At 39.7% G+C, this 12,427-nt stretch overlaps 1 protein-coding gene and 1 pseudogene across 3 annotated transcripts; both read right to left on the reverse strand.

The window, feature by feature from the left end:
* Nucleotides 1-706: 706 nt before the first annotated feature.
* srsf10b (serine and arginine rich splicing factor 10b) lies at nucleotides 707-8,891 on the reverse strand. Of its 2 annotated transcripts, none has more exons than XM_083764630.1 (6): nucleotides 8,728-8,891; nucleotides 7,599-7,703; nucleotides 5,645-5,748; nucleotides 4,196-4,370; nucleotides 2,886-2,939; nucleotides 707-1,370 (listed from the first exon to the last, which is right to left on the reverse strand). In XM_083764630.1, exons 1-6 carry the CDS (start codon nucleotides 8,793-8,795, stop codon nucleotides 1,148-1,150), a joined length of 729 nt encoding a protein of 242 aa, XP_083620756.1. In that variant the 5' UTR covers nucleotides 8,796-8,891; the 3' UTR covers nucleotides 707-1,147. The 2 variants fall into 2 exon arrangements, with proteins under 2 accessions (XP_083620756.1, XP_083620757.1); XM_083764631.1 differs by lacking the exon at nucleotides 7,599-7,703 and adding an exon at nucleotides 6,283-6,594 and having other exon boundaries at nucleotides 5,645-5,747; nucleotides 8,728-8,873.
* A 1,327-nt stretch (nucleotides 8,892-10,218) lies between these two features.
* On the reverse strand, nucleotides 10,219-11,115 carry LOC310868948 (fatty acid-binding protein, liver-like; annotated as a pseudogene). The gene is made up of 3 exons: nucleotides 11,049-11,115; nucleotides 10,383-10,555; nucleotides 10,219-10,245 (listed from the first exon to the last, which is right to left on the reverse strand). The product of its transcript is annotated as a fatty acid-binding protein, liver-like (transcript).
* Between the last annotated feature and the right edge of the window lie 1,312 nt (nucleotides 11,116-12,427).

The following is a 12,427-nucleotide window of genomic DNA, read 5'->3' on the forward strand; positions in this document are numbered from 1 at the left end:
TTGTTTTTCTGCCGAGCACCAGCACCTGGAATATTGTCATTTGGATGTGCACTCTTTCCCATTACATTTTAGGCAGTAGGCTGACAGTCCCTTCTTTCAGAACATTAAATCCAAATGGAATAAATTATAAATTATGTTGTAGAACACAAATGAGAGCATGGCCACACCTACACAACTGCCATGGAATTTTGACTTAATTCTATAGAATAGCCACATTTAAACATTCCATATAGACCGGGGGTATAGGCAACCTTAGGCACAGGGCAGGGTGATCAAAGCACACTGACTAAAGTGAGTCTTTTGAATAAAATAAAAGTTTAGTCGGTTAAATTAAGTCCCCTCACATCTGTACAAATTACACCCTGCACATAATTCTACAGTCGGTGAGTTATTGCTCCACGTATAATAAAGAAAACATTTCTAAAAAAAAAGTTTATGTATATGGACAATCAAAATCTGTTGGAAATATTTAATTTTGATGTGGTGTCATGATTATTAAACTAATGTTTATCGCTAAGATTATCAAGAAAATAAAAAGATGGCACTTGACATGGTCAAAAGGGTTGCAGAATCCTCAGGATAGACAAATAGCATTAGGTACAAACATGAGCAATAGCATTTCGCCTTGCATCATACACCTAAGATAATAACCATAACAAATGTAGAATTTATATTGCAAACCAAAAACATAGATGCCACAAATGTGTGCTCCTGTACAAGAAATGCATTTATTGCTTTTAAAATAATGGCATTTTATAAAAAAACAAAAATAAAACTGAAGGAGTAAAACATGCAAAAAGTAGACATTTATTCAGGAAACCCACTGATACAATCATTCAAGTAAACATGACGGAGAAAGCTTTCCCTTTTCAGAATACATGGAAGCTACTGAAACATTTCCGATATCCCTTTCACTAAATCTTTATCCAAAAGTTCTTTCCTAAAATCAAGGTCAGGACCGGCAGAACAAACCGTAAATATTCACATGCGGTATCAGTGGAGTGTCACATTTCTCCTTACTTAAAAAAAAAATCTCAATCTCAAACAATATTTTTTTTGAAAAATGACCAGTCCTTTAACAAAGCATATCTCAGCCTCTTTCCCCAACTGATCCTCAGAAGGATTCTGCATTGGTTTCCTTTGCTTCCTAGTGTCCTCCCGACTTGCGTCCTGTCCAAGACCGGGACCGAGACCGTGAATGAGATCTTGATCTTGACACGGATCTAGACCTGGAACGGGACGGCGTTCTACGCATTTCCTGCTGGGGCCTGTGAGCCGCTGGAGCCGGGTGGACATCGTCTCGTGGTGGACTCTGGGACCTGGAGCGGGATCGAGACCTTCCTCTGTAGCCTTGAAGCCTCGGTCTTTGACTGAAAACAGAAAGACAGGATTTTATCAATACTACAGTGCTCATTATAGCTTCGGTACTTCATCAGTTTTTTTTTTCATTATTTGACAAGAAAAGAAAAAGACTGTCAAGAATGAACATAAAATATTTTTAAAATAATTCACTTATGGGCAAAACAATTCTGCAGATATAGTATGGAACTATGGATAACAAAATGTGTTTTGCCTGAACCAGTTTGTGTTGGTGTATGGTACACAGACAGGCACAGAGAGGATTATGTTTGCAGAGTTTAAAACAATTCCTCAAGAAAACATATTTGAGAGTATGGACATTTCATTTTAGAATTTAGCCAAAATATCGTCTCTGTCAGGTGGAAACCTCATGTCCAAAATTGTTACTTATCAGGATTCAAATTCAAAAGCAGCAGATTTACAAGCTCAAAACATGTTGCCTTGCATCACATTTTGAGCTTGTGGATCTGCTACTTTTGACGCTATAGTATGACCAAGTAAGGCATTCATTAAGCAAAAAACACAAAAAGTTAAAATGTTTTCTTTTCTTTTATACCACAGCAATGTAAGATAGCAACATAGGGTTTTCAGAAAAACTGTTAGGATATAGACAACATTTGTAGAATCTGCTTCAGGTTTTATAGGTTCTCCAGAACCGGCAGCAGAACCAGACTTTTTAAACAATACTGGTTTTTTAGATATTAGAACTGGGTTCCGTAGGGCCCACAGTCATCATTTATTGATTCTGTGTGCTTGCACTCTTCCTGTCTGAGTGTCTGTCTCGTTTCTGTCCGCAATTAAGAGGATTGCTTGCGGCTGGTGACTGGCTGTGTGTGTGCATCGTAATCACAAGTGTGTCTCTCTCTCCCTGTTGTGTGCCGGTGCCGTGCGCGTGGGCCGATCCCCGGGCACGGTGCTCTCCCTGTTGTATTACCCTCCCCTGACTCTCCACGTGCTGCACATAGTCATAAGTTCTAACACTCCATGCCTAATGGATGGACAAATCAGATGTCCAGAAGCCACTGCCAGCAGCTGTTTTCACAGCATGTTAGACCATGTGCGCTCATGCGTGCGCAAAACTTTTCTTTTGATGTGTTGAACTGAACACTAGTGTGGTGGAGTCCTACCTTTGCACACAAATGTGTGCAAAGTAGTTCACAACATTGTATTGCAAATTTTTAAAAAGATCTGCAATATGCAAAGCGCATAACCAAGAACCGCTGCACCCTAGTTTCCAACCAGTTTGAGTTGTTTTCTTATTAGCCTCTGGTGATGTCCCTTTGTTGTATCATATGTCAATAAATTTGGTTCCCCCTTTCACCTTCCTCCTCCCCAAAAAAACAAAACATTACTGCATAATAATTGTGTGTCTAAGCATACAATAAAAAACGAATAAAAATAAACTAAAGATATAATACTTGTCATTTTCTAAACTTTTTGGCACTCAAAAAACATGCCATGTATTCATAAACAGAGAAAGAGGTGCTGCTGAACAAATTACATCCAATGGAAATTAGCAAACTCACTTTTCATCCTCTCGAGTCCTGCTTCTTTCTCTCCTTGGCACCCTTCCACGAGAGCTGGATTGAGGAAGACAGCCAAAATGTTGCATGTTTCTTTGCGACACAACAATACTATAACTATACAGAGGTTGGTTATCACCATCTTAGTTAGGGATAGCTCATTTCACTGAGAGCTTTAGTTGAATGGTTGTCTTCTAGACATGCGTTTCACATTAGCTCTGCATAAATTAATTAGGGCTGGGACTCGATTAAATTTTTTTATCCAATTAATCAGAGGCTTTGTAATTAATTAATCACATCAACATTTGAACCTGAGAACAGTGCAAAGCATTTTTTCAAATGGATTTTTGTATACGAGCGAATCAATGAATAGTGACTACATAAGTTTAAGCAATAAAACATTGTTTTTTGTAGTAATAATCTCAAATTTATATAGCACTTTTCTGAGTACCCAAAGATGCTTTACAAGGGGTATATGAGAAAAACACTAAGACTAAGGAATAAAATAAATTCAAACTGTGGAATGAGATAGCTGGGGAAAGCAATATTGAAGAGGTGGGTTTGAATGTTTGGGGCATGTCTGAGAGTTTTGGGAATACATTCCACAGGGTTGGGGGGGGGCTTGTTGCAGCAAGCACATGTGACATGATCATTAGAAAACACATCTGTTGCTTCAGAGCACATCCATAACAGATTTACCAATAGGCCTACCAACATTTTAGTTATTGGCCATAAGTTAGTTAGAAACCATGTAATCTAGTCGAGTGTGGGTTGGGCGTGGGTCCTTGAACTGCTTCTGAGAGTTCGAATAACGTTAGCTCTGATCCATAGCAGCTTCCTACATCTTTTTTGTTCTAAAAACGAGGGGCTGCACACCCTACACTTCCGCAGGTGTGGGGGGAAAGGATCGAATTAAGTACCATAGAACTCCTAACGCTATGGACCAGAGGTACTGTAGTGTAGACTAACTTAACGTTGGCTTGCAGGCTAGCTGATGCAACATGTTTCGCATTGAGCCGATACTGGAGGCTTGACGTGGTGCGGTGATCTGCAAATTCTTTATTGCATAATTGCACACAATTGTGCTTTTATCCACGCTTCCATCGGATAGCCTTTTAAATCTAATTTCCCCATCCACGGGGAAAAGCAAAGTGATCTCAGCGGCTTCCCCCCAGTCTGGTGAAAAAATTAGTGCGTTTAAAATGCGTTAATTAATTTAATGCAATATTTTTTTCTGTAATTAATCGCAATTAACGCGTTAAAAGTCCCGGCCATAAAATTAACACATAACAAGGCAGTAAGAGGAAACTCACTTTCTTGGACTGTTGGAGCGCCTGGGCCGACGATCATAGGAGCGGCTGCGTGAGCGGTTTCTTTCATAGCTGCGGCTACGTGAACGTCTACGGCGACTGTCTCTGTCATAGTCATCGTACCGTGAGGAGCCGCGTGGAGTTGGAGATCCGTCCTTTGTTTTCATCTGACCTGGTGCTGTTGAATAACATGGGGGATGAGGAAAGAGTCAACCAAAAGTTCAAAAAGATACCAAACCGAGCAAGCAGTACTTTACCCTAGAAATGACTTTCCATTCATCAAATTTTGTTGTTTCATTTTTAGATTAATTCACTTTGACTGTTGATGGTTGTGAGTCTAAGACACCATTGGGTAGGTAAACGAGTAGCCAAATTTCCTTTGGCTTTGAGGACCCATCATCAAACGCTCTTCATATAATTGGTCTAAACTAGTAATGCTCATAAATATGGCACCATTTTGTCTACTCAGTCTGTCTCAGGGGAGGGCTGTGGACAGTGACAACATCGATGGGGAATCTAAGCCAATAGAAACTGCAAGGTTTCTATTCCTGGAAAGCTAGCATGCCAAAATGGAAGTCATTGTTCTCGTGTTAATAAAAATTGCTTTAAAAAAACAGAACCCTGCCTCGATGACGCCACAGGTAGGCAGGTTTTTGAGTAGGGATGCTCCGATCAGGTTGTGTGTGAACAATACAGTTTCTCATGATCGGCCGATAGGTCCGATGTGATGATTTTGTGAAATGTTGCAAATTTTAATATTTCCAAATGTCACTCAAAACCCACATCAAAACTGTTCCTCTGTGTGGGGACTGGAGGAAGGGGAGAATGTTTTAATAGGCCCGTCACAAAAATGCAAAATGATGTTATACTATATATCTGATTTGACATTTATATAAGGTATATTCAGTGATTTCACTTAATTCAAATATCACTTTTTTTTTTTTTTGTTATGATAATCCTCCCTACTATAGAGTGTGCTGGCCATATAAGGAGTTCCTCCCTGTCCCCAGTTAACCCCTGGGGGTCAAAAAACCATAGGTTTCGTTTTTGACTCTATCCTGATTGGACGAAAGGCTGGGTCCCACAGCCAAAAACGAAACCTAAGGTTTTTTGAGTGAAATCACTGAATATACCTTTAAATGGTGTAAAGATCAGTTTCTCCAGATAGCGTAAATGCTGATTACCGATCAGAGCGAATATCGGCCGATATGGCCGATCACTGGCCGATTATCGGAGCATCTCTATTTTTGAGTGTCCAAAGCCCTCCTGAGTCAAAGAAAAGGGTACCATTTTATCAGGAGTATTAGTGAGGAGCAATTATATGAAGCTAGGTTGAAAATGGGTGAATTCAAAGACAGTAGTGGGTAGTGCCACCCCCTATTCCATTTTATGTTCATAGGGTATATGCAAGTGTGGACAACATATGGAAATAAATAATTAAAACAGACTTACTCTTTCGGTCACCCTGTGCAAACTGGATTTCGATCTGTCGACCAGACACCCATTTCCTGTCAAGGCTGTGAAGGGCATCCTCTGCATCTCGCACGTCCTCAAACTTGCAGTGTCATTAAGGATTCTTTGTCTTTTTTGTGGGACATAATCATGCAGGCCATACAAATCTAAGAAACGCTTACGAGTTCTCTTTTGGAACTTTGAGTTGGGCTCTTGAAGAAAATGTGAAAGGAACAAATGATACATGGGAGTTTTGCAAGTTATTCTCATGAAAAATGGTTCTGTAAGGACCTTATGGAGTTGACAGTGGAGACTCAAAACCAATTGTTTGCTCATTTTAATTTCAGGAGAAGTCATTAAACATTCTATTTGCATTGAATATGCAACAAAAAAATTGAGGAAGCAGCCAGAAATGCAAGGTTAGCCACATTTTAACATGGACAGATTTTTCTATTTTTAGCAAACATTTAATAAATCCAATTGTGCACCAGTCTACAAACAAAATATGTTGATTAAAAAAAAATACATTCAAATTGAAATTTCAATCAAAATTATGTAAAAAATGATATGCTGGCAAACGATTGTTGTCAACTCTGTGGATTTGTTTAAGGATACAAAATTAATATCGGGTTTGTTACCTTAAACAACCTTGACCTTTGACTTTCATCTTCATCTTTACTCTTTTCTTTAAAACGACTCCCATTGGGACTTGGCTTGTTTCCTGCTTGTTTATTCGTCTTTAACCACTTTTTCTTTTCCTCATTCTTTTGACGCCATATCCAAGCCTTTTTCCTCTTCATGCTTTAAAAGTTCGCTTTCTTTAAACTTCCCCCTCACTGTTTCTTGTACTTTGACATCCTGAAGGTCTGTGTGGATTCTCTTTACAGCTATTCTACATGGCTTTGTTCTCTGTGTGCGCCCAGCTCCACAACAGGATACTTTTACAGTTTCTAAATCAACAACAGAGAAACTTTAAGTTAGATGCCGATACAATAACATACATGACACATACTTTACTGTTACATGATGTAATGGGTTAGATTAGAACATTGGTTCTCAAATGTTTATGTCAAGGACCACCAAATTGATTTGTATTAGCAACAGACCCTCAGTTCAGAACGTCTCTAAATGTTATGAATTGAAAATGGTGGACCCTCTTGTAAACAAGTGTAATACTTTGTTGTCGTCCACTCACAGTTGACAGTTTTTGTACTGTAATTTTATGTACTATAAAATGTTAATAAATACTTCAATCAAAAGATTGTGTCAAGGACCACGATATTTTTCAAGATTATTCAAAACTGTTCACCTATTTTCTAAAACGGATCTACAAGCTCACAATGCATTGCAACATGTTATGAGCTTGTAGGTCGGCCAATTAGTAAAAATGGTTAAACTGGTTGGGGACCCTAATTTGAGAACCACTGGGTTAGAAGAAAAACAATAAGCATAGATCAAGAAACAAGTCTTTTTTGTAAAGGGAAAGGATATTGAATGTATGCAAATCCTCTTGGTTGTCGTGTATAGAAGTCAAGCGGGAGGTAGACATCTACAATTGGCCCATAGCGGCCAAACTCACGGCGCAAATCCTCAGGCCTGAACACCGTAAATACAAGTTTGATTCCAATTACCCACAGCAGGGTTTTGTATAGAGTTGTACTTGAAATGTACTGTAATTCTGCAAAATGTTAATACTTCAATCAAAAGATTGTGTCAAGGACCACCATATTTTTTCAAGATTATTCAAAACTGTTCACCTATTTTCTAAAACGGATCTACAAGCTCACAATGCATTGCAACATGTTATGAGCTTGTAGGCCAGCCAATTAGTAAAAAATTTTAAACTGGTTTGGGACCCCTGGAATCCCCTCAAGGACCCTAATTTGAGAACAACTGGGTTAGAAGAAAAACAATAAGCATAGATCAAGAAACAAGTCTTTTTTGTAAAGGATATTGAATGTATGCAAATCCTCTTGGTTGTCGTGTATAGAAGTCAAGCGGGACGTAGACATCTACAATTGGCCCATAGCGGCCAAACTCACGGCGCAAATCCTCAGGCCTGAACACCGTAAATACAAGTTTGATTCCAATTACGCACAGCAGGGTTTTGTATTGAGTTGTACTTCAAATGTACTGTAATTCTGCAAAATGTTAATAAATACTTCAATCAATCAAAAGATTGTGTCAAGGACGACCATATTTTTTCAAGATTATTCAAAACTGTTCACCTATTTTCTAAAACGGATCTACAAGCTCACAATGCATTGCAACATGTTATGAGCTTGTAGGTCGGCCAATTAGTACAAATGGTTAAATTGGTTCTTGGTTGTCGTGTATAGAAGTCAAGCGGGAGGTAGACATCTACAATTGGCCCATAGCGGCCAAACTCACGGCGCAAATCCTCAGGCCTGAACACCGTAAATACAAGTTTGATTCCCATTACCCACAGCAGGGACTAAAGCATTTTGTTCAAATGCTTTAGTTTAGTGCAATCATCATGGCTCGCCTCTCACACCTCGGATTCGGCAAGGAGACCACAGGGACAAGGGACCCACGTCCCCCCGAAGGGGGCGGTGAAGGTAAAGGAAGACTCAAGAAGACTGGGGCCCCAGTGGACAACCACTGCACTACTACTACAGCATTTGAAAAATAAAGAAATAAACAATAATAATAATAATGTAAAAAAAAAAAAAACGGAACTGAACTGAGCATGTAAAAACAACAAACTAAGGTAAATGTTTATGTGCAACAGTGTAACGTGAATTTTTTTTCCAAGTCTATCGTTAGCTGTGTGCAGCACGCGTGGAATGCTAGTCAACGAGCGTGCTCCGTTGTCTGTTCATGACTCATTCAACCATTTTAAAGCTCATACTATCAAATTGCATCTAGTTTCTGACCCAATGCGACCACTGTAATGTTGTAATGTTGTTGGTTTACAACAAGGTGTTCATTTGCACGGGTCTACAGGCCGCTATTGAACATTAGCAGCGTTAGCTACAACAAGCTAACCTACAAGTTACACACCACTTTTCTCTTGACTTAGCTCGAGGTGAGCTAGTTTTCCTGCTCAAATGTTGACTCACCTGGAATCATCAGCAATGTTTCTGACAAAGAGGGATGTGTTTGGAGGCCTCATGTATCTCCCGGCCATGTCTGTAAATAGTGTAAAGCTCTGTGTAGGAACTAGTTACTACTAGACTATTTTAACACTAACAGCGATAACTTTGTTTGCTAGCAGAACAGAAGAAAAGAGGGGGGAGGGAACCGAAAAACCAGTGCATGCGCAGTAACAAGCAAGTAGAAAATAGTGAAGGGGGGAGAACATCACCGCCCTCTACTGACAGCGCCTCCGTCTAGAAATAGAAGTTTGTAGTCAAAGTCCCTTTAGGCCCAAGACAAGCAAATAGGCCAGGGATCCCTTAGGCCAGGGATCCTGGGGTCCAGGGGATCCCAGCAAAATGTGTATTATAGCAACAAATTCAGTTATGTCGTACTTACAGCTATTCGACCTACAAGCTCACAACGTGCTGCACAGCTTCAGCTTGTAGATCTGCTATTTTCAAAATATTTTGAAGAATCTTGAAAATGTGTGCTAATTTTTTTTTTTAAATTAACACAACTCTCACCATCGACGGCTCCCTTCTCACTACCTCCACACACATCCGCAACCTAGGTGTCATCTTCGACCCTATACCCTCTCATTCCTCCCCCAGACCCCCACGTAAACCACATCACAAAAACAGCATTCTTTCACCTCAAAAACATTGCCCGTCTCCACCCCTTCCTGACGCCCTCAGCTGCAGAAACCCTCATTCACACCTTCATCTCATCCCGACTGGACTAGGCCTACTGCAACAGCATCCTCTATGCCTGGCACCACTGCAAAAACCCTCAACAAACTACAATACGTCCAAAACTCAGCCACCCGCCTGCTCACCTCCACCCACTCCAGAGACTATATCACTCCAGTCCTCCGTGACCTCCACTGGCTCCCCATCAAACACAGAATTGAATTCAAAGTACTTCTTACCACCTACAAGTCACTGCACAACCTGGCTCCCCCTACCTCTCCGCCCTCCTCGAGCCACACGCACCATCCCGCTCCCTCAGGTCCAGCGACGCCGGCCTCCTTGTGATCCCCAAGAAGATCAGGCTCAAAACCTGAGGCTGCCCCTACCCCTAGCCTCCGGAATGCCCTGCCCAAACACATCCGAGATGCCCCCTCACTCCCCACCTTCAAAACCGCACTGAAAACTTTACTTTTAACTTGTTACATGTACTGTTTTTATTGGTTTTACATAATACAGTGTGGGTCATGGGAACAGGTCCGGTGCCCCACAGCAGAAGCCTATTTCCTGTATACAGTATGTAGCATGAGGCAGCTCGATGTACACATACATTAAGGCTTAAGCTACAGCCAATCAACCCTTGATTCGGAGCGTCAAGCAGGTTACTGCATGGGTACCATTATTATAGTCTTTGGTGTGACTCGGCATGACCTTCCAGTAACAGGGCGCACATTCTCAACCATATCCTCTCCTTGGATCTCTTGGACTGAGGTGAACTTTTGTGCTTCAGTTATTCTCTGCTCTCATGGTGCACTATAGTTGTGGCCAGAGTACACACCACATTGTTCTAGTACTTTCTGTGGACAGTCCTTAATTCACATATTGACGATGATGATGCATGATAAGATGCATACAGGGCCAATTATATGATTTATTTATGAATGACTCACCTTGAGCTTTCTCCCATCAAAAGCAGTAACCTCTGTCTCCTTGCCAAGAGTGAATGAATTATCTATGGTGTGGAGAGGTGTTGTCACTTTGATAGTGAATTTGTCACCATTCTGCTTTATCACCGTCACAGGTTTGATGTCCCTGCTCATCTTGATCACCATTTCAGGTACATCTTCATGAGATATAAATCATTACAATACATGCATTATGTATAGATTGATAAAAGTCAGAATATGCTGAACAAGAGATAGCTATATCTTATGACACCCCTTACCACTTATGCCTAAACGTATTTGTAATTTTTTACTATTTTGAAAAACATTAAAATAGATCAAATAGCCGATTTACAAGCTCACGTGTTGATGTAGATCAGCTAGTAACGCTAGTTGAACTATTTGAACTATGAACTATATGAACTACGGTATATGTTTTTCAACATAGTAAAATATGGCAAATAAGTTTAGGGATAAAGGGTAAGGAGTGCCCAAGATAGGGCCCTTTTAAAAGTGCGATATACATTTTGGATGTATAATGTACTGTATTTTGTCTGCATTCAAAATCTCTAAAACACAGATGTTCCAGCCAGGCACTTGTTTTTCAGTACTTTTTCAAAAGGTGGATATCTCAATTTGTAGCAAAACTCATAACATATTTCACGTTCTTACCCATTACTTAGAGGAAATCCTCAAGGTTGTCATCAGAATATAACTTCCACGTGCCACTGAAGTCCATGTCTGCTCGTGGCTGAAGAGCTGCCTGCCTGAGCATTCTGGTTGTCTCCTTGTTATAATCCCAGCCCACACATGTCGTTGGCATGTTGGGGATTTCTAATTCCCTGTTATTTAAGGTGACATTTAGATCTATATTAGAGGTACACCATGCTTGTCATCAGAGGTATCAAGGTATATTACATGGTATGGTTTTAATGCATGTACATTTATGGTGGACATCCACATATTTTATTGTTGTGATGTTTTACATAAATTAATGTATAGCCGGGGAGCCAGTCACCCAAAATTTGAGAGGACCTGTGATTCATTTGCTCTGCCGTAAACATCGCGAAAAAAGGTTATGGCCATTTTTGTATACCACACTATAGGCAACCTATATATAACCTATCACTGTATATGTTTTCTTTTCCCTTTTTACCTCCTTTATGATGATGATTTCCTGTTATTTCGCTGTATATTTGTATATCTCTAAATGTTATGATGAATTGAACAAGGTGGACCCTCTTGTAAACAAGTCTAGTGCTTTATTGGTCGTCCACTCATAGTTAACAGTTTTTTGTATTGAGTTGTGCTTGAAATGTACTGTAATTCTGCAAAATGTTAATAAATACTACAATCAATCAGTCAATATAAGGCAAACATTTCTTGGAATGGATTCAGAATCATCAAAACCCCCTAGTTTGACACTTACTTAAAGTATGATAACATTTTGGGCGTGTTTTAAACACGTTATAATTTAGCTATTAATTAGAAAAATAGCAGATCTACAAGCTCATAGCGTGCCACCGAGTGGCGTGCTACGAGCTTGTAGGTCTGTTATTTTTGAAAAACCGTGAAAATATTTATTTCAGAAAACTGGAGGATTTACAATATTCTTTTTTTATTTTGAGGTCAGGCCTAAATGGGTTAATGACCAAGTGAATAGAAAAAACACAAATAAAAAGTATGTCATGACATCACAGGTTAATCTCTATTCCTTGAGCTTATAGGCATGTGGCTCCCCGGTTAGTATGAATTATCATACTGAGGTCATTGTGTTGTTAAAAAGTTAAAGCTCTATATTCCAATTTCTGCTCATTTGTTTCTTTCATCACTCAAAAATGTACTTGTTTATCCTGTATGGGTTCTCAAGCTTCAAGAATAAAAAACAAGTAATTGTATTGCTAAGTTGTTACAGTTACCTGATACGTACAGCACAGCAAATATATATTATATATTTTATGTTCTCCATTTTGCGGGAAACAGCTAAATTCAGTAAGGAAAATTACTTCCCATCTCACAGCCTGCTGTGCCTGCCGTGCATGCACGCACGC

The sequence above is a fragment of the Protomyctophum parallelum genome (assembly GCF_964188405.1).
Source record: "Protomyctophum parallelum genome assembly, chromosome: 1".
NCBI lineage: Eukaryota > Metazoa > Chordata > Actinopteri > Myctophiformes > Myctophidae > Protomyctophum > Protomyctophum parallelum.